The 27,587-nt window shown below is 48.4% G+C and overlaps 1 protein-coding gene across 1 annotated transcript; it reads left to right on the top strand.

Annotated features, from left to right (window-relative positions):
* Positions 1 to 22,223: 22,223 nt before the first annotated feature.
* On the top strand, positions 22,224 to 22,942 carry NEUROG3 (neurogenin 3; the record flags this gene model as incomplete). Its single annotated transcript, XM_082222228.1, has 1 exon — positions 22,224 to 22,942. One exon carries the CDS (start codon positions 22,224 to 22,226, stop codon positions 22,911 to 22,913), a length of 690 nt encoding a protein of 229 aa, XP_082078354.1. The 3' UTR covers positions 22,914 to 22,942.
* Between the last annotated feature and the right edge of the window lie 4,645 nt (positions 22,943 to 27,587).

Here is a 27,587-nt window from a genome sequence, read left to right as displayed (position 1 = left end):
TTACAGAGGGTTGAGTCGCAAAGAGCACCTGAACACCTGTATTCTGGGATATGCACACTGGAAGACCATTGAAATTCCAAGACTGTTAAGCTAGAGCAGGGATCGGCAACGTGCAGCCCACGAAGACCATCTTACTGGCCCACGAACTGCCCCCAAATTGAGCTGCCCGCGTGCTGCGCTAAACCAGCGTGGTACGGGCACTCACCGAGTGGTGCCACAAATGGCATCTGTGAATGCGCAGATACAAGAAATCACGTCTGTGCATGTCCAGACGCTGAAAATCACTTCTGCGCAGGCATGATTTTCAGCGTCTGCGCATGCAAAGAGGTGATTTCCGGCACTGCGGACATGTGTAGACCCAATTTCTGGCATCGTGCTGCACCAGTCCGGCCCACGGATCATCTCCGTGAGAATGATCCGGCCCATGGCCGGTAAACTTTGCCGACTCCTGAGCTAGAGCTATGCAAGTCCCTTAATTTCACTGGAAACCCCTCTCACCTATTAGGCCTTGCTCTCTTAAACAGCAGATGAGGGGATAAACTTGTGTCTGAGCTGCTTCTCTTCTGCCTGCAAGTGGGAGTTTGCATGATGGAATTAAGAATAAAATAAAATCCATCCACTTAGAGAACTAGCCTACCAGTCAGGGAGAATAGTACATTAGAGCCTTTCCGCCCTGTGTACAGGGATTTTTTTGGTACTCATGTGAGCCAACATCTGTCGCATGAAGTGAATTAATCCTGCCCAGGAGTTGCTTGTGAACGAGTGTTATGTTCAGCTGCCTCGTGTGGTGATCAGGGAGAACTGCAGCATAAAACTCCTTCCTTGCAGTGGCATAATTTTCTCAGGACATGGGCATGGGGGGGGGGGCTACATACGGTCCCTTTGCAGGAATGGAAACCGTAGTCAACCTTTGTTTGCAACTCCTTGGAGGGAGCTTCATGTTCACTTTTCAGGCCAACACTAGTCATGCATTATCTAGGAGTGTGTGTGTGTGTGTGTGTGTGTGTGTGTGAATGCATGTCTGTATCTAGGGGCTGGGTCAAGCCAGGACCATTCTCAGAAGCTCATTGAAACATTTAGTACTCATGCATACCAAATAACTGAACAGGACTCATGTCTCTTTTATTCTGGAAAATCCAGAGCACATCACTGCCAAACTGCTGTCTTCCTGAAGGAGCATCTCCACCCCCATCATTCAGCCCGGACACTGAGGTCCAGCTCCAGGGGCCTTCTGGCGGTTCCCTCACTGCGAGAAGTGAGGTTACAGGGAACCAGGCAGAGGGCCTTCTCAGTAGTGGTGCCCTCCCACAAAATGTCAAGGAAATAAGCAACTATCTGACTTTTAGAAGACATTTGAAGGCAGCCCTGTTTAGGGAAGTTTTTAATGTTTGATGTTTTATTGTGTTTTTAATACTGTTGGGAGCTGCCCAGAAGTGGCAGGGGAAACCCAGCCAGATGGGCGGGGTATAAAGAAGAAGAAGAAGAAGAAATTATTCCAAGTTGCTTACCCATCTTTATCTCTCTCTCTCCCCACCCCTGACTTAAATGCAATTGCAGCACTAGCCTATCCAATATGGACCAGTGAAGCACCAGTGATGCAACTGGTGGGAGTAATGGTCTATGTAGCATAGTTGCCTTTCTGTATTTTGCTTCCTGACTGCATCACCATTACATGGTCCATTCCCTCACAGGCCGCGTTCTGTGCCTTAAACGCTATCATAGAAACAATTAGTTACCCCCTCAAATGTCAGAGAGGTTGTGAAGCCCTAGGGTCATTCAGGCATATGTGGTGGGGCTGTATCCCTATTGCAGCTTTCTGGGAGACAGAATTTGCCCCCCCCATATGATTATTGGCATCTTAATTTAGACCCAGAGATAGCTCTCTTGTCCTTAAGAGAAAGAATTAGTGGCATTATCGGCCACTCAAATGAAAATTTCTGCTAACTGGAAAACGGGCTGGTCTTAGTGTTGGCTAAACAGAAAGCATCTCACTTATAAAGGGGAGAAAAATAAATGGAACACAATAAAAGCGCAAGGAAAAACAAAACCTGGCAGTACATTAACAAAATAATAAACATCAACACATCCATTAAGCATTCAGACTGATACATGCCATCCAAGTGTTCAAATAGATGTTCAGGCAAAGTTGGTGTTTATAAAGAGTACATTCAAATGTAGTGAGAGTATTAAGAATGTCAGATCATTGCAAAATAGATAGCGGGTATTTCGTCCTGGAGAGCTGCCGCAAGTCACTGTTGACAATACTCAGCTAGATGGACCAACTGTCTAACTTGGTTTAAGGCAGATTCCTATGTTCCTAGGATACCTCCAGCTTGCAGTACAAGTCTCTTAAAGGCTCTTAAAAAATTCTTATGTGCCATTGCCTCTCAAGCTGCTGAAATTGCAGGCCATATATAGGTCCTGCTCTTTTTACATACCTAGATCCTCAACACCTCCCATTCAAAAAGGGGTGTTTATGTAAGCCATATCTAAAACTAACCCATGTTGGGGGTATTTCTAGAAAAAAGACTTGCTGGTTGTTTGTGCATGCTAAAAGATATGTCTTATGAAATTCTCATTCCAGCATAGGGAACTGCATTCTTTTATGAGGGTCAGTGAGGTAAAGTATCATCCCAAATAAACTTCTGAAATAGCACACTGATCTTTTGAAGATATGCTTAAGGAACAGGTAGGAAATTATCATGCAGCACACATATTATTCATGGCAGAATATTCATTTTAAGTGCGCCAACCTTGCCCCCAAATACCAAGTCTGGGTAGTGCCCATCTTTCCAAATCCCTGGAGATTTCCATTATCAGCTTGTTTGTATCCATTTTTGTCATTTGAGAAATGTAGAAACCAAAATCCCTAGACGTGTTTATGACTTCTGGACACCAACAAAACCACTAGCTGGCATACAAAGTAGCTGATTTACACTTGCTCATGGGCAGTAGTAGGGACGCGGGTGGCACTGTGGGTTAAACCACAGAGCCTAGGACTTGCCGATCGGAAGGTCGGCGGTTCGAATCCCTGCGACGGGGTGAGCTCCCATTGCTCGGCCCCAGCTCCTGCCAACCTAGCAGTTCGAAAGCACGTCAAAGTGCAAGTAGATAAAGGTAAGGTAAACGGTGTTTCCGTGTGCTGCTCTGGTTTGCCAGAAGCGACTTAGTCATGCTGGCCACATGACCCGGAAGCTGTACACCAGCTCCCTCGGCCAATAAAGCGAGATGAGCTCCGCAACCCCAGAGTCGGTCACGACTGGACCTAATAGTCAGGGGTCCCTTTACCTTTACCTTTATGGGCAGTAGTAATTTAGTAACTTTTTCACCCCATGCACTATGTGGCACTATCTTTCTCTGTACCACCGCTGGGCTATTTGACACTCTTCAGTCACAGCACTTATTTCCCATTTGCCTACTGCACAGGTCTCTACAATCCATCCTTTCCTCTCTACAAACCACACTCTGTTACTGTCTTCCATCTGCATTATCACAGTTTCATCCACGCTTCCTTCTAGATCCCCACTTTCCCCAGGTCACTCTGCACACCCTGTTCTTTTCTTCTTCCTTTAGACCACGGATAGGGAATCTGTACACTCCAGATGTTTTTGCACTGTGACTCCTATCAGCACCAGACAGCATAGCCAATGGTCAGGGATGATTCAAGTTGCAGTCCAGCAAAATCTGTGCTACAGGTCCCTTACTCCTACTTTAGACAGACTCCAAATGATCTGTTTGTTCAACATCCATCCTGATTTGCTTGCACAAAAGTTGCATGCTAGTCGGGCTATGACTGGTCTTTTTTTTTGAGCATTCATTCTGTTGTTGCTTTATTACGGGGTGGTTATATGCAGGCCCAGTTGCTAGCTAACCCCCAGGCATGTGTGTAGGTTGCCCAGGAAGACCCCAGAGACCTTTCTCTCTGTAGACGGCACTGTATTCTCCTACGCTTTCTTTGGACTGTACACACAAAGGGCACTCTTAAAAAAGGGTCGAAGATTTACTGTGCTAGAATGCAACTGGCGGCGTTTTTATAACAGTCCTTTGCAGCTTTTCCTATTCAGTGAATTAGTGACTGATTATTCCAAAGCATTTTCAAGTTAGCTGAGTAATTAATTATTTCCCTTTTTAAAAACACCATAGATCTTTCTAACTGTGTGTGTGTGTACACACAAAGTGGGAGATGGAGAGAGAAAGAGTTGGGTAAGGAAAGGACATATTTTAAACCAGCTTTTCGGAGGCAAACCACATTGTTTCAGCTTGCGGCAAGCAACTGAGACAAAAAGGGGAGCTTTGCATATCTCACCTCTCTCTCCATTGGTTACATTGGAAACAAATAGGCCACTTCCCTTTTGATTAATGATCATTTCTGTATGAATGGGTTGATCTTGCCACTGATCTACCTAAACTTAACTTGTGGGTAAGATTGTCTTTCTGCATTGGATAAATTTCACATCTTCTGTGCAGCAGTTCTCACTGAGGTGCTTCTAGAGCTGGGGTGGAGAGCCTGTGACTTTCCAAATGTTGTTGGGCTCTACCATCAGCCCCAGCCAGCATGGCCAATAATCTTAAGCGGTGGGAGTCGAGTCTTGGGTCAGCTCTCTCATGAAGTAACAGCCTCAGGAAATTGATTCCGGGGTGGTAGGCAGCAAATGGTTGGGCATTTAATGTTTCGTTACTCTGTTTTTTAAATAGGCATGTGGGATATTATATCTGAGCTGCTGAAAAAAACAACCTCAACAGGCTTTGGGTACTATAAACCTCAGCTTGGGGAGAGGAGCCTGAGACAGCTCTGCCATGAGGCAAAATGAGGCAGCTGCCTCAGGCAGCAAACGCTGAGGGGTGCAGAGTAGACAGAGCTGTTTTGTGCTCTTCATCCTGCTTTATGTCCCTCCCTGAAGGAGCCTGCTGCCCTCAATTGCAGTGGAAGATTCTCACTGCCAGTACTGAAATAGGAGTCAAGTGCTGTCTAGCCATCTTCTGTACATGAAGCGGGGGACATTCCACCTTTTGCAACTAAGGGAGCAAAGTGCTTTGGGTTGGGCTCAGTAGTAATCCAACCATATTTGTGGAGGTCCACAGGTTCTCCACCCCTGAGGTCACCAAGGGTGACCTGCTGAATGTCAATACAGGACACCTTCAGCAAATGTGCACGAACAGTTATTCAGATGTACTGTTTATGGGATGATTAACAGGTGTTGCATCTGCAGCCCCTCAGCCACTTGTACTATCTCGTAGGGGTGGGGTGCCTCAGCCAGAGGGCCGAATACAGCTCTGAAAGCCTCTCTGGACTTTCCCCAAGCCACAGCCCTTCTTCCCAGGCTCCAGAGCTCCCTGGTTCTGCTCCATGCACCCTTGAGGGCCTTGGCCTACTGGAAGTGTTCCCAAACTGTAACCATGTCCCTTGTTTGCCTGGATAGAGAGGAATGTACAGCCTGGAATGTTGCCTCTTGTACACAGGAAAGCATCACACCTGTTGCTCCTCCCACTTTTGCCTCTTTCCCCACCCACCACTGACAAACGGCCTCTGGAAGGTTGCTCATGAGACAATGTGGCCCTCAGTTGAAAAATATTTTCCAAGGCTGGATTTAGACACATCAAAGAAGAATTTCAGTTTAAAGCATTGTAAATTGAAACAGGGAAAACAAGTAGAGAAAAACGGGACTCCACATTGCCATCTGGTGGCACAATGTTATATTGCATATACAACACATATAAATCGCCTTTTCTTTACCAGTCTGGCTGAGTCCCTATAGTCAGTGCCCTTGACATAACAGCAAGGTGACAGAGGAAGTCATATGTGGACTGGTGCCATGCAGCACAATCCCATAAATACATCAGGGATGGATAACCTTTTTCAACCCAAGACTCACGTTCTTTTGTGGACAACATCTATTCCACCTTCAATCCCTTTTTCTTTCCCCCTCCTCCTTACTTTTCTCAACTCTCAGTTGCACATGGATCATCCCTATTTCTGTTCCTTCCCCCTTCCCTTATTTTGCAGCCCTCTTTGCAAACACACACACTGTTCTGAACCCCTGGCCTACCTGGCAGCAAGTCAGTATGCCAAGTTCCCAGTCCAGGGCCAATCCACATGTCCAAAGTGAAAAACCAAAGAACAGTCCCACAGAGATCCTGCAGGATCCGAGCCATGGCCCAACCACGGGCAGCTGAGCAGACACAGCCCCTCAGCTCTGCTTCCCTTTTGTACTTTGCCTGCTGATTGCAGCATCTGGGCTTGACGAGGCAGGTGACCCTCACCTGCTCCAAGCCTACTCCAGTTGAGGAATCACAACCCAGAGCTAATGAGTCCCACCTGGCCACTGAGGGAGCTGGGCTCTGGGCCCTTGCCTGCCTCTGCCTCCTGGAGTTGCTCCCTACACCTCAGAGCTCACCGTGTTCATGGAGACAGGGGTTCCCCTGGCTCTGGTGATGGGTCCTGTTGCTCTGGTTCCTGTGCACTGACCCCCATTCCTTTGCCACCCTCTGTCACCCTGTACTCCTATCCCCAGCTTGCCCTGGTGGTCCCAGTCCTGGCCACGCCCCTCGCCGGAAACCTCTTCCTCCTCCCCATCATCCTGCCAGTTCATGACACCTTTGCTCTGCAGGCACCTTATGGGTGGCGCAAGCATCTGCTCTCTGCTTATGACAGGCTGTGATCTGAACTGCATATGTTTCTCTGGGGTAGCATGGTGGATAATGATACCTGATACTAAGGGAGGGACAACTGGACAATAATCTTTCCAAGGCTATGATTTTGGGTGTCTACAAATGCTACGGTTTTGTAACCCAAACTGAAAATTCCCAACTCTGAATGAAGCTGACTAAATTGATGAAAATCTGGATTCAAATCAGAGAATTCCAGAGAGATGTAATTTCACTAAGCACTGAAAAATAATATATCCCCCCCAGACATTTACTGATATCCGTGGTTCATAATTCAATATCCAGTGAGCATCCCATGTTATTCAGCCATTTGCACCAGTGTAGCAACACCAATAATTTGCTATGTGTGTGTAAATTTTCATTTTGGTTTGTTTTTACATATTTGTAAACTACCCTTCAGCCAATGATTCCCAGGGCAGCACATAACGCAATAAAATAATATCAGCCACCAAATAAGCAAGAAATTAAGGACAGCAGAGTTAAAACTCAAAAGTCTGGGAGAATCCAAATATTGTTGCCCGAGGCTGAAGGGATAGCACTGCAGGTGCCCAGGCCATAAAAATTCCATAAAAACAGGGGAGGGGGCAACGCTACAAAGGCTCTCTCCCCTAGTGCCGGATTTATGTATAGGCAAAAGCCTAGGGACTGTAAATCTAGGGGGCCTTGTGAGCCCTCAGTCTCCCCTCTCCCAAAACTGCAAACCCAAGACTTCACGAAAGAGAAGAGCAACTTGGGCCTCTAAATCTTGTGGGCCTCGTTAGCCTGCCCATTCCCCAGCAGGCAATCTCTTCTCTTCCAAAATTGCAAACTTCATGCAAGGGCAGGGCAACTCGGGCCCAGCAACTATGAGACTCAGGGTTAGCCAGTGGGGCCCACCCTGAATGTTTTTTTTTGTAGGGCCCCAGTTCACAGCCAAAATCTTCAAAATCTTATAGATTTAAATAAAATCCATCTAGATTGCCCTGGTGCAGGGGCCCCATTAGGAGTGGCCCACGGGGTCCAATTTGGCCAAATTGCTCCAATTGCCTTAAGGTCAGCCCTGATGAGACTGCAGGGGTTGGACTGACAAGCCCTACACCTTCTAGGTCCCTGATGTCACTATTCAGAGTACAGACTCAATTACTTGTTATGGAAATAAAGGGGGGATGTCGCTTATTGGAAATCAGTTTTGCCACCTCCCCCCCAAACCCCAAGACGATGTGCCCAGTCACCTTTTATTCACAGTCACATAACCACTGTAGTGTAGTGGACTCATAATCTGGTGAACCGGGTTCGCGTCCCTGCTCCTGCACATGCAGCTGCTGGGTGACCTTGGGCTAGTCCAGTGTTTCCCAACCTTTTTTGGGCAAAGGCACACTTGTTTCATGAAAAAAATCTCGAGGCACACCACCATGCCAGATGGGGAAAGGTCACTTTTTACTTATGTAAAAAATAAAAATAAAAAAATAGTAACAGCATAGAAGGTAATGGTTAGGCTAGCATCCCTCTTCCAAATGTGCTAGGTTTTCATTTGCAGGGACTGTTCTACATGGGAAAGCATTCAGCACTGTCATTCTCCCATCTGCCATCTGAATTGGTACTATTCTGGGTCAACTTACTCTGCTGCATGTGTAGATGAAAATGGCACCAAGTGTGGGGGAGGGGGCAGGACAGGTTTCAGATACAGGATATTAAGCATACACGTACTGGTTGCTTGCTTTGCAAGTTTTCATTTCCCAAATGACTGCCTTGGCAAGCGCAATACCTACCAGGCTCAACGCCGGTCTCGCACTGCCGCTTCCCGTGCTCTCAAGGACCCGAGAGGAGGAAGGCGTGAAGGGAATCCCGAAGGCGCGAAAACCTCGCGCATGCACAGGCCTTCCGCCTGCGACAGCCCAGTAGGCCGGCTGAAGCGAGCGGCGATGGGATGTGGGAGGGAGCTCACTCGCCGCCCCGCGTGTGCCTATGTGGGGCACGTTACAGCCCCGTGACGTCAGCGCCACGCAGGCAGCCAGGCAGGCAGACGGCGAGAGCCCCGTGCTGGGCGGCCTCTCCTCGCCGCCGCCGCCCCGCCTCTCGCTGCCCGACTCGCCCGCCTCCCTCCCACGGCACACCAGGCAACGTCTCGCGGAACACTAGTGTGCCGCGGAACACCGGTTGGGAAACAACACATCCATGGCCACAAAATATCTATGAAAGGAGTAGTAGTCCTGTGTCTGTACTTTGAAAGTGACAAACTTAGACAAACAAGTTTTGATGAAGTTTTGGATGACTTTGCTATGAGGAAGGCTAGAAAATATACATTTTAGCCTTACTGTATTTGATGGTTGTAGTTTACTTCTTAATATGTATTTTAAAACTGACATTTTAATGGCAAGATGAAGTAGATTTTAAAAGTGCCACACTGTCAGGTGATCATGATCATATTATTTACACTTCCCAGGCAATATAAATTGTAAACTCAAGGTGTTTTTTTTTAATAATAACGTTACAACTTTATTTTCCTAAAAAATAATGCTTATTCCACAAAAGGTTTACAAAATTCAGTTATTGCAAAGGTTTCTCAGTGTTAATTTTATGCATTTTTTAAAATCACCATGGTATTTAACAATAACTTCTTAGGTCCTTTAGAAGAGAAATTGCAGAATTTTAAATACCCGTCACCATCCTTGGCTTCACTCAATTTTGTTTATAACACTCTTGCATTTTCTTCTAGACTTGAGGGCGGGGGGTGGGGAGGGGCATCACAAGTGGAGTAGCCTAGGGCCTCTCCTCATCTAAATCCAGCCCTGCTCTCCCCATTCATATTTTATAGTGTAATTTTATGTTGTGGAGCCCCCTGAGACCTATGGCAATACGGCGGTATACAAATATAATAATGATAGTAGTAATAATAATAATAATAATAATGCTATCTATTTCACTCGGGCGGTGGGGGGGGGGCGTGGGGAGCACCTGAAGAGAGCCTCATGGGTCTGAGACTAAGGTGGGAATGGGTGCTCTTTCAGGTCTCAAACTGTGACAAGCCCTGAATCCAACAGCTTTCCAGATATAGAGTGGGAGGCTACAGAGTTGGATAAGCCACTGTGCCTAAAGCTGCCCCAACAATCCCTCCCCCCCTTCACAAATGCAAACAAACCTCACTGCAGCCAACAACAGACAACCAACTACACACTGTCCCCCCAATCCCTCTCCCTACCAAGGAAATGAAATAAGTGAATAGGAAGAGAACCTAAACACTGACGCAAAACCCCACATGTACACTATATAAGAGAAGATGAGTCTCACCACCAACACCCTCCCCCCTCTTCTTCCCCACCCTTATACTGTACAGTGGTACCTCGGGTTAAGTACTTAATTCGTTCTGGAGGTCCGTTCTAAACCTGAAACTGTTCTTAACCTGAAGCACCACTTTAGCTAATGGGGCCTCCTGCTGCAGCTGCGCCGCCGGAGCATGATTTCTGTTCTCATCCTGAAGCAAAGTTCTTAACCCGAGGTAATATTTCTGGGTTAGTGGAGTCTGTAACCTGAAGCGTATGTAACCCGAGGGACCACTGTATACAACACTAATGTCTCATATCAAATGCAACCGATCAGTAGAAAAGACTTTACAACCTGGAAAAAGAGGCAATGCTCATACTTTTGTAAACCAAGGAAATCTTTAATAAAAACTATTTAAGAAAGAAAGGCTAGCTAGAGAGAAGGAGCACCAAACCTCCTGCCCTTGTGTTGACCTGTGTTGACTTTCTTTCCCTGTTAGGGTTGCTGACCTCCCTTCCTCACATAGTAAACAGGTACATATGTCAAAAAAACAATAAAAACAACTGCATATATATATATAATTGTAAAAGTCATAAATATAAAAAACAGTTTAAAACAAAAGCAGAACATCCATGAAAAAAATTAGAATCCATCGTAGAGTAGACACAAACTGTGATAAAGAGAGAAGATACTTGTCTGAGATGCACTGGGATGAAGCTCCAAAGGGTAGGCAGAACTGGGTCCCAGCTAATGAATTGTGCTGCTGCTGCTGCTGCACTCTCAAGTGCTCACTCCTCAGATAGCTTGCACCTGCTGCTTGCTGCTCCACAGTGAGTCAGTTCACGGCTGTATTTATTTTTAAACATCTGAATGTGAAGTGCCTATATATATATCTATATATCTATATATGAGAAAGAATTACTTATTTTCAAGGCAAATAAGGTGCATGGTAAAGTCTTTGGCTCATTTTGCTTCCCTCTCCAGGTTGCATGTGGGTCTGGGGCCTTTGCTGCTGCAACCTGGCTGATACTTCAGACGAGGTAGCAGGGTTGGAGTGCTTTTGTCCAGAGGAGGACTAATGGATGCTTCTGTCCTTCTGTTGATTTTGGGGGACTGCGGAGATGACGTGTGCATGCGTGCGAGCATGCGTGCATGCACGCGTGCCATTAGCATGCCTCACAGCAGAGAAGCTCTTCTGTGTGTACAGCCAAAGTGCACAGGGATGAGAAAGATACAAAGTCAAATATGAGTCTTTGTCCAAGGCAAGAAACCCTCTAATTTGACTTGCAAATTTGCAAGCATCATTCTTCATCTCTGCATTGGCATTTTGCATTAGACTGCTTCAGGTGCTGCCTCTCCTCTCCTCATACCATAAACAGTGGTGGCACCAATTTGAATGAGAAGCGTTTCTAATAAATCCTCACAGAACTAGAAGACTGGGAGACTCTCTCTCTCTCTCTCTCTCTCTCTCTCTCTCTCTCTCTCTGTGTGTGTGTGTTTTCTGGTTCAGTCCTCCCCACATTAGTTTAAGGATTATTTTATATTTAAAAAAACCATAATCCAACAAATCGATTTTCAAACCAAATCACTGAACACAACCAACTCCAAACCTAGATACAGCAAACAGGGTTTAAAATAGGTGAGGTCTGATGGTTGTTGCAAGGGGGAATAGAAAAAGAATTAACCTGGTGCACTTAATGCAGAACAATCTGCAGAGTGCCAAAATTCATCACTTGTTGTGATCAGATAATGGTGCTTGTTCCCTATTTTCTTAGGAAGTTTCCTATCCGTTTTTTCAGATTAACAACTGGATGTTTCTTTAGAAAGATGGAAGGTGTTTTGCACCATTATAGGAACTGTTTTTGGAACTTCTCCATCATTTTCCAGGTTCTTCTAAAGCAAGGTTGGGGAATGTGTGGCCCTCTAGTTGTTGATGGACCACAACTCCCATCATCCCTGACTATTGGCTCAGGAGAGGAGGGCAGTGGCCTGTGGGGACCTGTACCAGCTAGGAGGCAAGAATCAGAGGCGGGGGGGGGGGAGATTTAGAGCTGGAAGAAGAGGATGACAAGGCAGGCCAGGCAAATGGACTGGGTGCTTCCCCACCCTCCCACCACCACCACTCCCAGAACCAGCACAGAATTGAAGCAGGTAGAGCAGAAACAGCATCTTTCATACAGGTGCAGTCCCCAGCTATGTTTGGACAACCCGTCGGGGGAAGGTACATAAGCTGGTGGAGTGGGAGTGGTCCCCAGTTGTTGCAACTGCCCTATAGAGTGCAGACCTGGGAATAGATGCCTAGATGCCAGATTAGTGTGTGATGGTCTCCAGAGCTGTGGAAGCGACTGTAACTGTTATCTCTGATGTTAAAGAGTTAGCTCTCTACCATGCGCATTCGTTGGCTGGGAAGCACCTGTGACATTGGCCATGCTGTCTGGCACTGATGGGAGATGGAGTCCAACTACAGGTGGAATGAGACAGGTTCCCCATCCCTGTTCTCAGAGTGCCATTGAACAAAAGACAATTTCCTTCATCATTATCTCTGGATTGCTTGGTGGGAACTTCAGTACCCCTTCCTGAGCATCGCCAAGTATCTTCCCCAAGAAGCTGGGTGGTCCTCTTCCTTCCTTTCCAAGACTTTTGCAGGAAGCAAAACAGTGAAACTCCAGTTTACCTAATGGGTTCCTGCCTCCACCATGCTCCAGAACTGGCGGTCCATTTCTAACCTTGCTCTGTTTTGTTTTTGGCAGTGTGTTTGCTCTTGATTTCAATACAAGTCCTCTGCTCCACCATTGCTAACAGAAGAAATCCATTCGCTGGCCATATTTGCAAACAAGGACCCCCCAATGAGGTGCAACCCTGGGTCTCATATTCCATCACTTTGTAAGCTGCCCGTTATGATACTGTTGTTTCCAAGGGGGATCCAAGTCTACACAGATAAAGGCACAGAAATCGACAAAATCAGGGCTGTCACTTTCTCACCTCCACCAATGCTTTAGGGCAGAAGTCCAGGGCCTCACTCTGAAGGCTGAGGAGGAGGGTCCCCAAACACAGCCACCCGAGTTTACCACATTTTGGAGGAAGTGATGTGATACACTAAAGAGCCATAAGACCATTAAGGTCAGATGTAACAACAAGGATGGAGAACTTCAGGTCTGGGGACCAAATGTGGCCTTTCAGCTCTCTCTGTCTGGCCCTGGGGACTCCCCCAGAACAAACGCTCCACTGCCCCTGCTTTGCACACCCTTTGAGAGTATTTAGCTGCAATGTATCCTTGAGCTCCCATACTGTTTCTTGCTTGCTTGGGTGCAGGACAGAGAGAAGTAAGAAAGTGCACGTCGAAATTAGGTCCCTGAACAAAGGGGTAGTCATTGCTCCAGCCACTTTGGCCTCTAGTCTCTCCCTCCACTGGCATTCAACCACCTCCGCCCCCCTGCCAAGGTTGTCTAGACCGGAATGTGTACCTGGGACAGGAAAAAGGTGTTGTCAACCCTGGTGATACCTGACCAAACTGCACCAGAGGCCAGTTCCTCCCACTGTGTTTCTGGGTGGAGAATGAGAAGGGTAGCGGGTTGTTGATGGAGGGCTTGAGCTTGAGCCAAAGAACTATCCATCTCCGAACAAGACCTGGCCTGGAATCCCGTCCCCGCAAAGCGCTTTCCTTCCAGAAGCCTCATCAGACCCCACACCACCTCAACAAATGAGAGCGCACCGATTTCCAGCAGAACGTCTCTGTTCCTGACAGGCTGAAGGCGCCTCTCCTCTTGGGATGGGTGGTGGGGGTCTTGGAGAGGGAGCTGCCTCCTCCCTCCTGGCTCTAGAGATGGTTTCGCTGCCCCCTCTCGATGGCGGGAAGAGAGCCACCTCTCCACCTTTGCGCCCGGCGGTTGCGCTCCAAGCAAAACCGCCTGGCGGATGAGTTAAACTGGGGAAGGGGGGAAATGGAGCGGAGGGGGAAAATAGAGAGCATCTGTCGAACTGGACAAGGAAGCCCTTCCCTCGCAATCGAGGCCTTGTTCTCAGCCATATTAGCGGGGTTCTCGTTTTTCAACCGGTTGTGTGTGTGAGAGAGAGCGGAGGACGCCAAGAGGTGGCTCCCCAGTTATCTCTTCTGGGTAGGTATGTCAGGAGCGGCAGCTGTTCCTTCTGTGTGCCTTCTGAAGAGCATCCATATGTGGCGGCTCAACATATGGCCTCACAAATCACGGTTTCCAGCTAATGGTCTCCCCCACCTCCTCCTCGCCAGTTTCCTCCTGGCTTGGGGCGGGGAAAGAGAATGAGCGAGCAGGGCGCTGAGAAGTCTTGGAGGGCGCAACAGGTGTTGCGCTGCGCCCTTGTACCTTTTCCCGACATTGAGCGCAGCTCAGCTCCTCTCAAAGCTTCGTTTGTTCGTTTGTCTGAATGGGGAGATCTTGTGTGTCTCTCTGTGTGTATAGAGGGAAGCGGGGGAGAACGTGCCAGCACAAAGCTCCGGCCACTTGGACTAACCCCTTTCCCTTGTCTGGGTTCATTTTGTGTGTGGGGTTGTTTGGGGGGGGGGGTCTATTTCCTTTCCCAAGTGTTCCACGTGCGTCTTGGGTTACCTCAGATGGGGACATATGGTCGCCCTCTCACCTCTCCAAAAATAATAATGGGGGAATGCCTTCTTTTCAGGGATGCGGATGAACCCGGTGCCAGTTATTCTCTCTCTCTCTCCTTTAATGGATTGTGTGTTTGTGTGTGTGCGTGCCTAAGATTGTATTGACACAGTTTGTGTGGGAAAGGGAAGCCAGACGGCCCTGTTATCTCCACGAGCCCTCCTCAAACCAAACAGCGCGCCAGTTGGCCGCGGCAGCCTGCAAGAGGAGAAAGGGGAGGGGGAGGCCCAGATTGCACGAAGCCTTCGCCGACGCCTGGCAGGCGAAAAGGTGGGGTGCTTGGCTCCTCTGGTTACCATATGGTTTCAATAAAATAAGACAAATAGGACGGGGCGATAGGGAATTGCAGTAAACCTGTTATAAAGTAGCAGAAGGAAGGCCAATGTAAACGCCAGAAGGGCCCCAACTGGGATGGCCATTTAATGCCAGCGAGGCATTCAAGCTGCCCGGACAGGTGTGAGGAAGAAGCCAAGGCAGCGCCCCCCCACCTCCGGTCGATTTTTATCACGTTTGTGGTAATATTGCGCTTGTTATGCTAACTATGAGTAAACAGAAGCGACCAGCCAATTGTGGCAATTGGAGGGAAGTTATCGGGGAAAGCAATGGCACAAAGGGGGGTTGGGGAGAGGGAGAGAAGGTGATCTAACAATAAAGTTGCCTTGTTTCCCTGAGCAGGTGATGGCTGCCCCCCGCCTCATGATTAATGTTTCCCCAAAGCACTCCACTTTACAATCTCTTGTCATTATTTATTAAACGAAATCTATTTATTATTATTTTAGCAAACAGTGCGACCAGGTGGGGCTTTCTTTTCCCTCTTCAGCTTTTGTCTGGAGGACGTTTGAAGTGGGCAGTCTAAGGGGTTGGTAACTCGCTCACCAGATTTTTGTTATCCATTTGTGTGCAAGCAAAAAAATCTGCCAGGAGCCTATTCAGTTTTCCCTCGCGCCCCCCTTTCCCTCCTCTCGTCGCAAATCTAAAAAGGGCACACAAAATTCGAGAGGGGAGAAAAGTCTCTCGCTTCCTCCCCGCCCCCAATTTTCCTTGTGGGGGAAAAGACGGGAAAGTCTTTCAGATCCCCGTAGAGAAGAGACTCGAGCGGCGGTCGACAGATGCACGAGGCTGGCGTTCACCGACGCCTCTGCCCTGCGCTTTTGGAGACAGCCGTGCGTAAAAGGGGTCTCAGGGGGCCCCCGTGCTACCTGTCGCATGGAGCAAACCGCAGCTTGTCCGAGGTCACCCTTCCAGCTCTGGGAAAGGAGCTGTTTCAGCACCACCGCTTTCCACATAGGGATCTTTTACACAGATTCCAGCGGCGATTCTCGCTGCCGCAGCCAACGGCCAGTGAGGAAATGTTTTTGGTGAGGTGAAACGGAACCCAGAAAACGCCTCCAAATCCGCCCTTTGGGGCTTGACAAAGATCTCAGTCCCACTCCGATTCCAGCTCGGCAGACTCCTCCAAGCATGGGAAAGGGCACCTCAGAGTTTATCCTTCCCGCCCTGAGGTGGGAAAACAGACGTGCCCAGAGCTTTCCAACTGTTTGCGTAAATTTCCCGGGTAATTTTTGCGCACAAAAGTGCCGCCTCCTTTTCCTTTGCTCGGGTCCACTTTCTTAAAGGAAAATCACATTTGGACCTTAGAGTTCCCACCACCAGGTCTCTTTGAAGGACCCCAGCCTTTTTAGAGCTCCAACCTCTCTAATTTTTAAGCACGGGGGCGAAAGTTCCAAGTTTCCCTTTAGAAAGGAAATTTCTTTTCCCCTTCCCTTTTTTGCTTTTACTTTACTGGAGGGTTGGGATGGCGAAGTCTTTGGAGAGCCGCATCCCTGGTGCTGACTCCCCCCAAAATAATAATTTTTGATCACCTAGTGGGGGTATTTGGCCATTCTGGGGCGCGGGGGAGACCTTGGAGCGACCCCTTACCCCTCTCTGATGGAGGGAAGGGAGGTCCTTTCCTCTGCGCGGGCAGCAACAGGTGTGCGCAAAGGAAGCCCAACTGTTGCTCCCGCGTGCCATTGTCTCCAGTCCTCCCAGACACGCTCTCCTTGGGTCTCTGGTTGAATCTTTTGCACATGGCTCGGTGCCAACGCCTTTGTTCCCTTCTGTGGCTTATGTGTGTAACTTTAAACACTTCCTGACAGTTTGCCTTGTTTGGCCAAAGGCTTTTTCAAAACAGGCCGTCTATGCAAAACTCAATCTAGCGGTTGCTTTTTACAAGTCAGAGGGAAAGACTGTTAAAAAAAAAAGGGAGCAAATACACCAGTACAGAGGAAAGGGGAGGGGAGGGGAGAAAGGAACCAAGGCCTCTTTCCTCAAGAAAACTGGCCTCTTCCTTAGGGTCAATTGGGTGGCGGGGGTGGGGAATGTTATGAATGACAACCTTTGTATGGTAGTGATATAAACATAAGATCTGCAAGGTTGGACAGAGCAAGGGCTATCTAGTGCAGCACTGTGGCTGGTCAGATGCTTCTGAGAAACTCAAAAGTGGAGGATGCAAGTGATGGTGGGGGGGGGGGGCGGGCGGGCGGGTTGGTTGTCTGTCCTCTACATTAGATGGTACTCAAACATAGACTGGCACTGTGCAGGGAGGTTCCATTTAGCTACCATGGCTATGGAGAGGTCTGCCCGCCCTGAATTTGTGCAGACTTTCCCCCCACTCTCCCCACAAGCCAACAAAGGCAATCGCCACTTTTTGCACTTGCAAATCCCATAAACAAATTCATATCCCTGTGAAAACTGATTTGAGTTTGGCACATAGCTAAGTGAACACCTCTCCTCTGCCCCAGGTTTTTAACACTGAGGGAGAGAGAGAGAGAGAAATCTCCTTTTCACTCTCAAACCCATAGTTCTACAAATCTCATGTTTTCCATTTTTCACCCACCCACTAAAGAGTCCATAAAAGACAGCAACACTTTACCCACCTACCTGGGAATGAGCCCCACTTAACAAATGGGGCACCAATAGAACAGCAGTAGAACCAAAGGCTTTCCGGAAAAGAAGTCTTCAGTCCCCAGCAAAACACAGGCAAAGAGGGGCTTCCTCTAAGCTTTTGGTTAGTAAGTTCTGTGAGCTGAGTTCCACCACAGAGAAAATATGCATTCTCCCACATTGCCACCAAATGTGTCTCAGAGTTTATTTATTTGCGGACAAATATCATGCCCTTTCTGTGCGCTGCTCTGGTTTCGCCAGAAGCAGCTTAGTCATGCTGGCCACATGACCCGGAGAAACTGTCTGCGGACAAACGCCGGCTCCCTCGGCCAGTAAAGCGAGATGAGCACTGCAACCCCAGAGTTATTCGCGACTGGACTTAACTGTCAGGGGTCCTTTACCTTTACCTTTTTATCATGCCCTTTCTCTGCCATGGAACCCAGGTGGTCACTCACCCAGGTACTGACCTGATCTACAGCTGCTTAACTTCAGCAGTGAAAGAGGTTGATCACCATGGATTTAGCCTGGAAACTGGTCTAAGCTATGCTGAGTGCGGAGGTGCTGGAAGGAGAAATATAACATTAAAAAAGGCAAGGCAGCTTTTTATTATCTATCAGTATTTACTTATGTATAGGGCAGTCAAGACCCACTTTGCTCCATGCTGGGGGTTGAGTTGGGTGTGGGTATCCCTCTGTCCAGCCCTGTTGGCCTCTGTCAGTCATCACCTCCACTAGTATGGAGTCCCTCCTTCCACTTGCCCAATAGGCATGGAGAATGACTGCCAGGAGAATCCCTACCACCTGCTAGCAGAAAACCCTGAAATGTAGCTTTCTGGGGAGCAGAACTGAGCTGGCCAGAGATCCGAGCAATCACTGCTTTGCTCTCATAATGACCCTGGTTCTGATTCAGGCCCAGTCACCCCATGAGCTGCAGGCTGGTGCAGTAATCTGCCTCCCCCCTCCCCATGTGTGGCACTGCCATTCTGTAATGCCCCGGGTGGGCTGGGTGAGGGGAGCTGGGATTACTCCCATACTAAGAAGTTTTGGTTCTGCCTCCCTAAGAGTCTTGAAGTGGGCTACAAAATTTAAAATAATAAAATCTCAATGCAATAAAATAAACGCAGCTGAAAGATAGGGATTAAATAAATCAGATACTGGAACTATGCACCAGCTGAGTACATAAATAAGTTTTAAGGAAGGCTGTTTCCTTTGTAGTTCATAGCTAGCTGGGCATTGATGCCAGCCAGAAAATACAAACTGGAATCAAGAACTAGGGCTTCCCTTTCTTAAACCTTTCCAGATTCTTCCTTTTAAAACAACTTTTTACACAGTATAGAAACCACTTTTGCCTGCTGGGTGCTCCAAGTTACAGAACACATGATGGGCACAGGACTGCCAACAGAAGTTGGTGAAAGTGGCATTTTTTTTCATTGGAACAGTACCTGACATTTGTCAAAGAACAAGCAAGCCTTTAAATGATGCACAACTCGTAACGGAGACTCATTCTCCACTATGCACTGTCTGTTGGATCCATTGTGAAGTTACTCATAAGCAAGCCGAGATGCCTGCATTGCAGGGGGTTGGACTAGATGACCCTTGGGTCCCTTCCAGCTCTACAATTCTATACCCCACTGAATTTACAGTAGTAGCCTTAGGGAGTTTCCCTCTGCTTGCACATAGCTTTGCTTTAGCACTCTGCATAGAAACAGAGGCACCGTTACAAGACACCACTGGTGGCAGAGCTGACTTCTGATGTAGCGAGTAAAATGTTGGAATACTTGGGAGAAGCCGCATTTGGGGTATTATGTGGAGTGTGTGAAATGTCCTGTTCCCTTGCAGCAGGAGAATTGCAGCAAAAAACCAAAAGCAATGGAGACAAGAGAGCTCTCCTTTTGAGGCTAGTTAATTGACTATTAAGGGATGCGGGTGGTGCTGTGGTCTAAATTACAGAGCCTAGGGCTTGCCAATCAGAAGGTTGGCAGTTCGAATCCCCGAGACAAGGTGAGCTCCCATTGTTCAGTCCCAGCTCCTGCCAACCTACCAGTTTGAAAGCACGAAGTGCAAGTAGATAAATAGGTACCACTCCGGTGGGAAGGTAAATGGCGTTTCCGTGCGCTGCTCTGGTTCGCCAGAAGTGGCTTAGTCATACTGGCTACATGACCCGGAAGCTGTACGCCGGCTCCCTCAGCCAATAAATCGAGATGAGCGCCGCAACCCCAGAGTCGTCCGTGACTGGACCTAACGGTCAGGGGTCCCTTTACCTTTAATTGACTATTAGCAGTGCTACAGCTAGTTGTTTCTGTGCCTGGGAAAGGACGGCTACACCAGTTGCTAGAGAACTTGTGTGCCTCCAGATGTTATTGGACAACTCCTGACCATTGACCACAAGTTGCCTGGGGCTTATGAGAGTGTGAAACAATACCCTAGGACCACGGGCTCCCTAACACCCTCCCAGAACTGACACCACAGAAATTACCTATACGGGTGCTTTAAACCAAAGTTCTCAACTAAACACAGGAAGCTGCCTTTAACTGATAAGTTGATTCGTCTGGCTTGTTACTGGTCTACCTTGGCTGACAACCCTCCGGAGCTTCAGGTGAGAACATTTTCCCCAGCCCTACCTAGAGCCGCCACAAATTGAACCCGAGACCTTTCGCATGCAAAACATAGGCTCTGCTACTGCGTTGCAGCCCTTCCTTATATAGGGATCTCAGATTAACTGCCCTTACTCAAAAGCTACTGTGCAGAACACCTGCTGTCTGCTGCTGTCCAATGGCTCATGGGTCTGCCTTTCTCCTTCCCCGAGAACCTGCAATTGTGCCATTCTGCTTGGCAGGCTGCTTTCACTAAGTTGACATCTGGTTTGAATCTGCCTTCTGCAATTTTCTTTCCTTTTTTTAATCAGCACCTCAAATGCTGAAAAATCTCAAATCATGCTTTTGTTGGAGGGATGGTCCGAAAATGTATCTATGTTGCGTAGAAATTAGTTTCAGACTAGGACCCGAGTTCAAATTTCCACTAAATCTTTCGGCTCGCTTGAGCTAGTAAACTCTTTCTCAGCTTCACCTATTTCACAGGGTGGCTGCGAAGAAGGAGGAGAGATGACTTTAGATGTGTTTTTGCAAGCAACGTTGGGGGCAGAGAATAGGTTTAAAAGGATTTCCCCCAAAGCTTTGTTTCCTTTTTAGTTTCTAAGTGGCTTTTCTTTCTCAAAACAGACAAAATAAAGTAGAGGACCACAGGTTAGCCCCCTGGGGCTACTGCCCTCATGGGCGGGCTTCCCAGACTAGATACTAGTTCTGGAAACGGGAATGCTGTACTAAAGGAATTCCTTAGTTTGCAGGATGCATTTTCTACTGCGCATAAACTCGCTTGTAGCCCCTCCAAGAATCCATCTTAATTGCTGCACGTGCAAAGCAATCCTACACCCATCCACTTACCTGGGAGTAAGCCCCACTCAATTCAATGGGCCTTACTTCCGAGTAGATACGTCTAGGATTGCGCAGCATGGGAGGAAAGATTCCAGAGTCCAAAGACCTCTTCTTGGCTAACGCATAAAAACGGAAGGTTAACATGCCATTAAATAAATACGTAAAAATAAACCAAACTGTGCCGAAAAGAAAAGCGGCGCGTGTGTTTTAGGAGTTTATTTGAAGAAGCTTTGCTGCCATTCTCCTTTTGAACCATCAAGGCGGCAGCTCTATCAGTGCTTGGCAATCTTGCGCTTCTGCTTGGGCGCCCGCGCGCACAAACACCTTGCCGTGAAGCAAAGGGCTTTGCGCCTTTGGCGGGCGCACCTCGCCCGCGCGTCTCTATTGCGGGGGAGCTGCTGCTGAGGAGGCGACAGGGGCATCTCCCCCCCCCCCGCAAGTTCTTTGTTGGGCCGCCAGCTGTGCAAGGGGCTCGCGTGGCTCAGCCCGGAGGCGCCTCTCTGATTGGCCTCTTGCGGGCGGTAACGAGACAGGCACGCTCCGAGCCGGCCTGATAAGATAAAGCGTGCCAAGCTGGACGCGCTTTGGCGAGGTGGCGGGGGTGAACCGGACGGGGGGGGGCGGGGAGGAGAGGGAGGAGAGGACGGGACGGGACGGGACAGAGAAAGCACCACACGCTGCCCAGATCAGGAAACCCTGCATTGTCTCTGCGCCCTATATATAGGGGCCCCGAGGCAGTCGTGTGCCCGACCTGCAGCCTCCACTCTCCTGCCGTCGGGGAAGGCGCTCTCCTAGCCTCGCGCTCCAAGGTGGGCTGCTCCCAAAGAGAGATCGTCGCCTCTGGCTCAGGTAAGAAGATTCCCCTGTGGATTCATTGGAGAGGTGCCGGGAGCCGTCGATGATCTGGGCAGAGAGGTCAAGGCGCTTTGCATACGCCCAGAGGCTTCCGTTCCTCGTGCAGTCCTATTCTTCTTAAGAGCTGCAAACTGGTTCGGGGGCTTAAAGACCAGCTTATTTCTCCCAAGGGGGTGCAAAAAAGAAGAAGTTGGTACTTGCCCATCGATTAATTATTTCAGTGCCTTGCGTGAGGGCACATGTAAGTTCTTCTCCCACAAAGCATCGAAGCTGCAGCACCCAAGGGTAGCTTCCCTTTAGATTCCCGGGATACCTGCTTGCAGCGCACCCACCTTCTCAACCCATTTCCCCTGGAAAGGGTCGCCCCGTGGATGTGCCACGGCGCGCCCACAACCCTGCGCCATCTCTCTGGGTGCCTCCTTGCCACTAACGTGGCCCCCTCGCCCGGCTCTCTCCGCTTGCTTTGCAGGATGTCTCCCAAGACGGCCTCTTCTTCGCCAGCCTCGACCACCAGCGAGGGGGAGCCGCCCTCGTCAGGCATCTCCGACGACGACGCCTCCTTCGCCTCGTCTTCCCCTTCGCTGGGCGCCGGCGGCAGCCTGCCTTCGTCTCCCAGCCCCTGCCTGCTCCTGGTCGAGGTGGGCGCGCGGGCGGCGCGCGGCGGCCCGGCGAAAGGGCGTCGGGGCCGAGGGCCCGGCAAGGGCGAGGGGCTGGGCCCCAGCAAGGCCAAGAGGAGCCGGCGCATGAAGGCCAACGACCGCGAGCGCAACCGGATGCACAACCTGAACTCGGCGCTGGACGCGCTGCGAGGCGTCCTGCCCACCTTCCCCGACGACGCCAAGCTGACCAAGATCGAGACGCTGCGCTTTGCGCACAACTACATCTGGGCGCTCACCGAGACCCTCCGCTTGGCCGACCAGAATCTGGCCGGCGCGGGGCCGGGCCCCGAGGTGGGCGCCACTTTCCAGCAGCTGGGGGCCGGCTGCGACAGCCTGGCTGCCTGGCCCGCTTGCTGCCAGTGGGACGCCGCCTCGCTGGACTCGCCCGGCTCGCAAGAGGGCAGCCTCAGTCCCACGGACTCCTTCCAGGCGCCCCCCGGCGGGGGCCCTCTCCGACTCAGGCGCCCCCCGGAGCGCGCGGTCTTCCCGGACTTCGTCTGAGCTGTCTAGTCTTGCCTGAGATCCCCTCCTCGACGGAATTGTACTAGGACTTGCGCGCATGTACTAGGGCGGCTCGGCCGCTCGGCTCTCCCCTCCACTAGATTCGCCTCAGCCTTTACCTTAAGAGGGAGAGCTCCCTCCACTTGGTCTGTGCAATTTTCCTGACAACGCACCCACCCCCATTTTTTTTTTTTTGGGGGGAGAAGCCAAAACAGGGCTGGGAAGAAAATAAGACATGGTAGCCCTCAGTGCTAGGGATCGGGAACCTGGAGCCTCCTAGATGTGGTTGAACTACAACTCCCATCATCCCTGAGCATTGGCTCCGCGGGGTGAATATGATGGAAGCTGAAATGCGACCGCATCCGGAGGCACCAGGAGGACCCCCCTCTCTGCGCCAGAGACTTTCCAGATGGGGTGGTTTTCTCATCCGGAGACTGTGCAGCGGTCATATGCAGTGGCCTTGCTCCAGTTAGCATAAAACGTTAAGGGAGAAATTGCGTTTTCTCTAGGGCTCAAATGAAAGCACGGAATTGGGGTGGGGGGGAATGCCCCCCCAGCCTCCATAAGCATAAAATCTGGGTGTAACTCAAAGTCACCCTTTGGAGAGTTGCTCATGACATCACTAGGCAGCTAATTTCGCTGCCTCATCCTCTTTGGTACTTAGAGATTTTATTCATACTGTACTTAAATAATAATAATAATCTGTAATGGGTTAACTGCACCCTATTGTAACAACGCAGCAAGGTGCGCTCACTTAGTGTGGAATTCCAGCAAGGATACTCGCCCCCTTTCCCCGTGCAGCAATGTCTTACCAATTAATGCCAACTTTTGCATCTCTTCCAACCCCCCCCCCCATTTAGTTCTGGGTCCTAAAAGGAGAACACCTACTGATTCCCACCTTTTATGTTTGTTATGGTGGGATAATTGCACTGTATTGGAGGTAGTGTGGACGGCAGGCTAAATCAAAACACAGGGCCATAAGCATAAGCACAACTGTTCTCCCACTGAAACCAGCAGGACTTAAGGTTCTTCACTAGGCTGCATTCCCCACTGCCCCAAGCCCCAAATATCTCCATACTAAATGCAGTTGCTTAGAAACTGCTGCTTTCAGGGGGACCTTGCTTGGACATAGGAGCTCAGCCTTTTGCTTCTGGGAAGATGAATCTGGAATATTATCCAGTACAACTCCAGACTGATTGAAAATCTCTGTGAGCATGTCTTGAAGAGAGGGTAAACCTGCTCTTTTAAACCACCCTCAAATCACCCACAGGGAAAAATACATATTCAAGAGCACTTAATATATAGATTAGTTGCCCTTCGCTTTGAACCACCCTGTGGTTGAGTGGTTGTGGCTGTAATCCTATGCCTTATTCCCTGGGAGGAACACAATGGGACTTACTTCTGGGTCAACATGTATAGAATCAGCCTCTGAGAGTGGGACGGATGGGCTTTCCTTACCCAGTTTTCAACACGCGCTAAGGGTGGCATAATTTATGACAGAGCGTACGCTCTAAGAAAACGAGAAACACTGGTGAGCATAAAACCTAGAGTGGTAGTTGCTCTGGGTGAATCAAGCAGCATGCAAAGGTGTGAACGTGTGTGTGTGTGTGTGAATGCAACTTGGACAGGCAGGTAAAATGCGTGTGGGGTTCGGAGGGGGGAGGTCAACGTGACCTTAAAGGGGATGTCACTCAGTGACAGATGGTCCAATTGGCATTTCCACTGCAAGCCTTAACCCCTGGGAAACCACTCTCAGAGTGAACAGCCCTGGGTGGGATAGCCAGCTCTACCATTAGACAGAATGAGGCAGCTGGCCAGGGCTGTGGGGGGACAGTGGCAGCAGGTCCCTTTTGAGATTCCCATGCTGTTCCCTTCTATTGGAGGACAGAGCTTTGCACATCACCCAAGCAGCTCTGTACACTCCCCCAAGCTAGCCCACAGCAGCCCTTTGTTGCGGCACTGTCCTGCCACGAGTGTTGAAGTAAGATTCAGCAGTCAGTCTGACTGGCATCTGCCCATGGAATCGTATCCTTTGCCTGAGGCGGCAAAGCCAGCAGCAGACGGACCAGTGGCTCACCTCAGCATACAGCAGCAGCTTCCCATGCCCATACACTCCTCTAAGAAAGAGAAACAGCAAACTTATTTGCAATTAAAATTGAATTGAAAGCAGAGGGATTCACTGTGACAGTCCCTCTGAAGCGAGGAATTTCTCTACATGGGGAAGTGCGCATGTGTGTGAGGGGGGCACACAGAGAGAGAGAGCGTGAACATGTATGTGCTAAGTACACATACATTTAATAAAAAGTCTCTGCCTTTTGGTACATTTCAGACTAAGACTGAAATCCTATACCAACTTACCTGGGAGAAAGCAGCATGGAATCCAGTGGTATTTCCTTCTGAGTAGACATTTACAGAATAGCACTGCAAGCTCCTATTTCCCTGTAAAATGGTACCATGCCCGTAAGAAGCATTGATCCCTTCTTTTTGTACTGAAGATAATAATTTATAATAATTTCTCACTGTTTTGTATTTATTGATTATATTTCAGAACAAATATATGAATATATGAATTTATTATATATACAGTATATATGTCTGGTACCGAAGATTATATTATATACATGTTGCGGAGTTACAATGGGGAGAATTAAAATGACTTTGCTGGTGGTGGGAATTAAATTTTCTTTGGGAAAAAAATATGGAAGTGGTCTCCTTTCAAACTTGATGAACACAGAGAACTTTCCAAATGCACATGCAAATGATAAGGATCCACCAATCGTCCTCAGGGCACCTTCCCAACAGGAGCAATCACAGTTTAGCACTTACTAAATGGAAGATACAACATCCACAGTAGGTCTGTTCTGCACCTGATGTCAAATGTAATTTTTTAAAGGAGAGCATAGCTACTGATGATGTGGCCAAAGGATAAACTATAAAGTTATTGCTGCACAGATCCATAAACACAACATGACAAATACGTGTGTATCCATATTTTTGTCATATCAGAACAATCTTGTTTGTTTTAGCACCTGTTTTCCCCATTTCCATTTTTTTAAACCAGCTATGAAAACTTGAAATTTTGTACCTTTTGTGTGTAGAGGCACTCTCATAATCTGAGGCTCTCTTTGCTTGTGTGCAAAACTGGCACTGAGTGGCTCCATTGGTTAGAGCGTGGTGCTGATAATGCCAAGGTCACAGGTTCAATCCCTGTGTTGGTCGGCTGCATCTTCCTGCATCACAGGGGGCTGGACTAGATGACCCTCAGGGTCCCTTCCACCTCTACAATTATATAGAATCAGAAGAATCATTATTTGCATCAGCCACTAGCCATAGCAATAAAATAATAAAATAAAATGAACTGAAGATAGATGTAAAAACTATACAAAATACATTCCAGAGGTTTACATCAATAATCAAATAATAGATCTTATTTTAATTGCCCCTGCTAATTTTTTTTGCAGTTTTTGCTGTCACCTGATTATCTTGATCTGCTAGAAGAAAGGACACAGTAGCAATGGTTGATCGACCCAGCATGGACAGTAGTAGAGGGGTAATAACCTCACTCCTCAAATCTTTATAAAGAGTGCAAGCCAGAAGCATATCAGCCACTGATTCAATAGAGTGGTACCTCGGGTTAAGAACTTAATTCGTTCCAGAGGTCCGTTCTTAACCTGAAACTGTTCTTAACCTGAGACACCACTTTAGCTAATAGGGCCTCCCGCTGCTGCCATGCTGCCGCCATGCTGCCGCCATGCAATTTCTGTTCTCATCCTGAAGCAAAGTTCTTAACCCGAGGTACTATTTCTGGGTTAGTGGAGTCTGTAACCTGAAGTGTCTGTAACCCGAGGTACCACTGTACTGCCGTCTCCACATGGACACAACAATTTTTCCAGTGTAATTTTTTAAAATCAACCCTCAAGTACAGCTGAAGGCAGCATTTTAAATCTTGCTTAAGTGAAAGCGCGTCTGTATTTTGGAATTGTTAAATTTTGCAAATAGGGTGCCAATGTGTCAAAATGACTAGGTGGAAAATAATCATACCATGGACAAAATTTCCTTATCTTGGCCATATTATTCTGTCGCTCAATATCATATAGGCACTGTCTAATTAAATTGTTTGCTTTACTGAAGCCTGGTGTTAATAACTGTTGTGGTGGTAAACCAGAAAAGTAAAGCTTTTGGTTGACAATTTTAGTCCAAGCGCTCTCATGAAAATCTTGCAATACTAAGGGCAGTAGACTGGTGGGGTTTTAATTTAGCCAAAGCCAATAATTAAATGTCCTACACCAAGTCTGTAATTCAACGGAGGGGAGATTAGCCTCCAGGCATAATGAAGCAATTGGAACACGGGATGAAACAGGAAAAAAATTGCCTTAGGAACTTAGATTGAACAGTTTCTGTAGATCCAAGGTGAGTGTCTGTCCAAATCTGAGCCCAGTATAATAACTGTGCTGGGGGTTTAGCTTTAAGCACTTCAAGTGCTGGTGGTATGTGATTGGCACCTTTTGGATGCAAAAAGCATGTCAGAATTTTGGCGCTTTGAGACACTTCTTCTTTTGCATATTTCTGATGTGCTCCCCATGACCCTGTTGACTGAAAAATAAGGCTGAGGTGTTTAAAGAGAGCCAGTGTGGTGTAGTGGTTAAGAGCGGTAGATTCGTAATCTGGGGAACC

This window comes from Podarcis vaucheri, assembly GCF_965113315.1.
Source record: "Podarcis vaucheri genome assembly, chromosome: 5".
Taxonomy (NCBI): Eukaryota; Metazoa; Chordata; class Lepidosauria; order Squamata; family Lacertidae; genus Podarcis; species Podarcis vaucheri.
The sequence above is the reverse complement of the archived record's forward strand: the minus strand, read 5'-3'. Positions and strand labels throughout refer to the sequence as shown.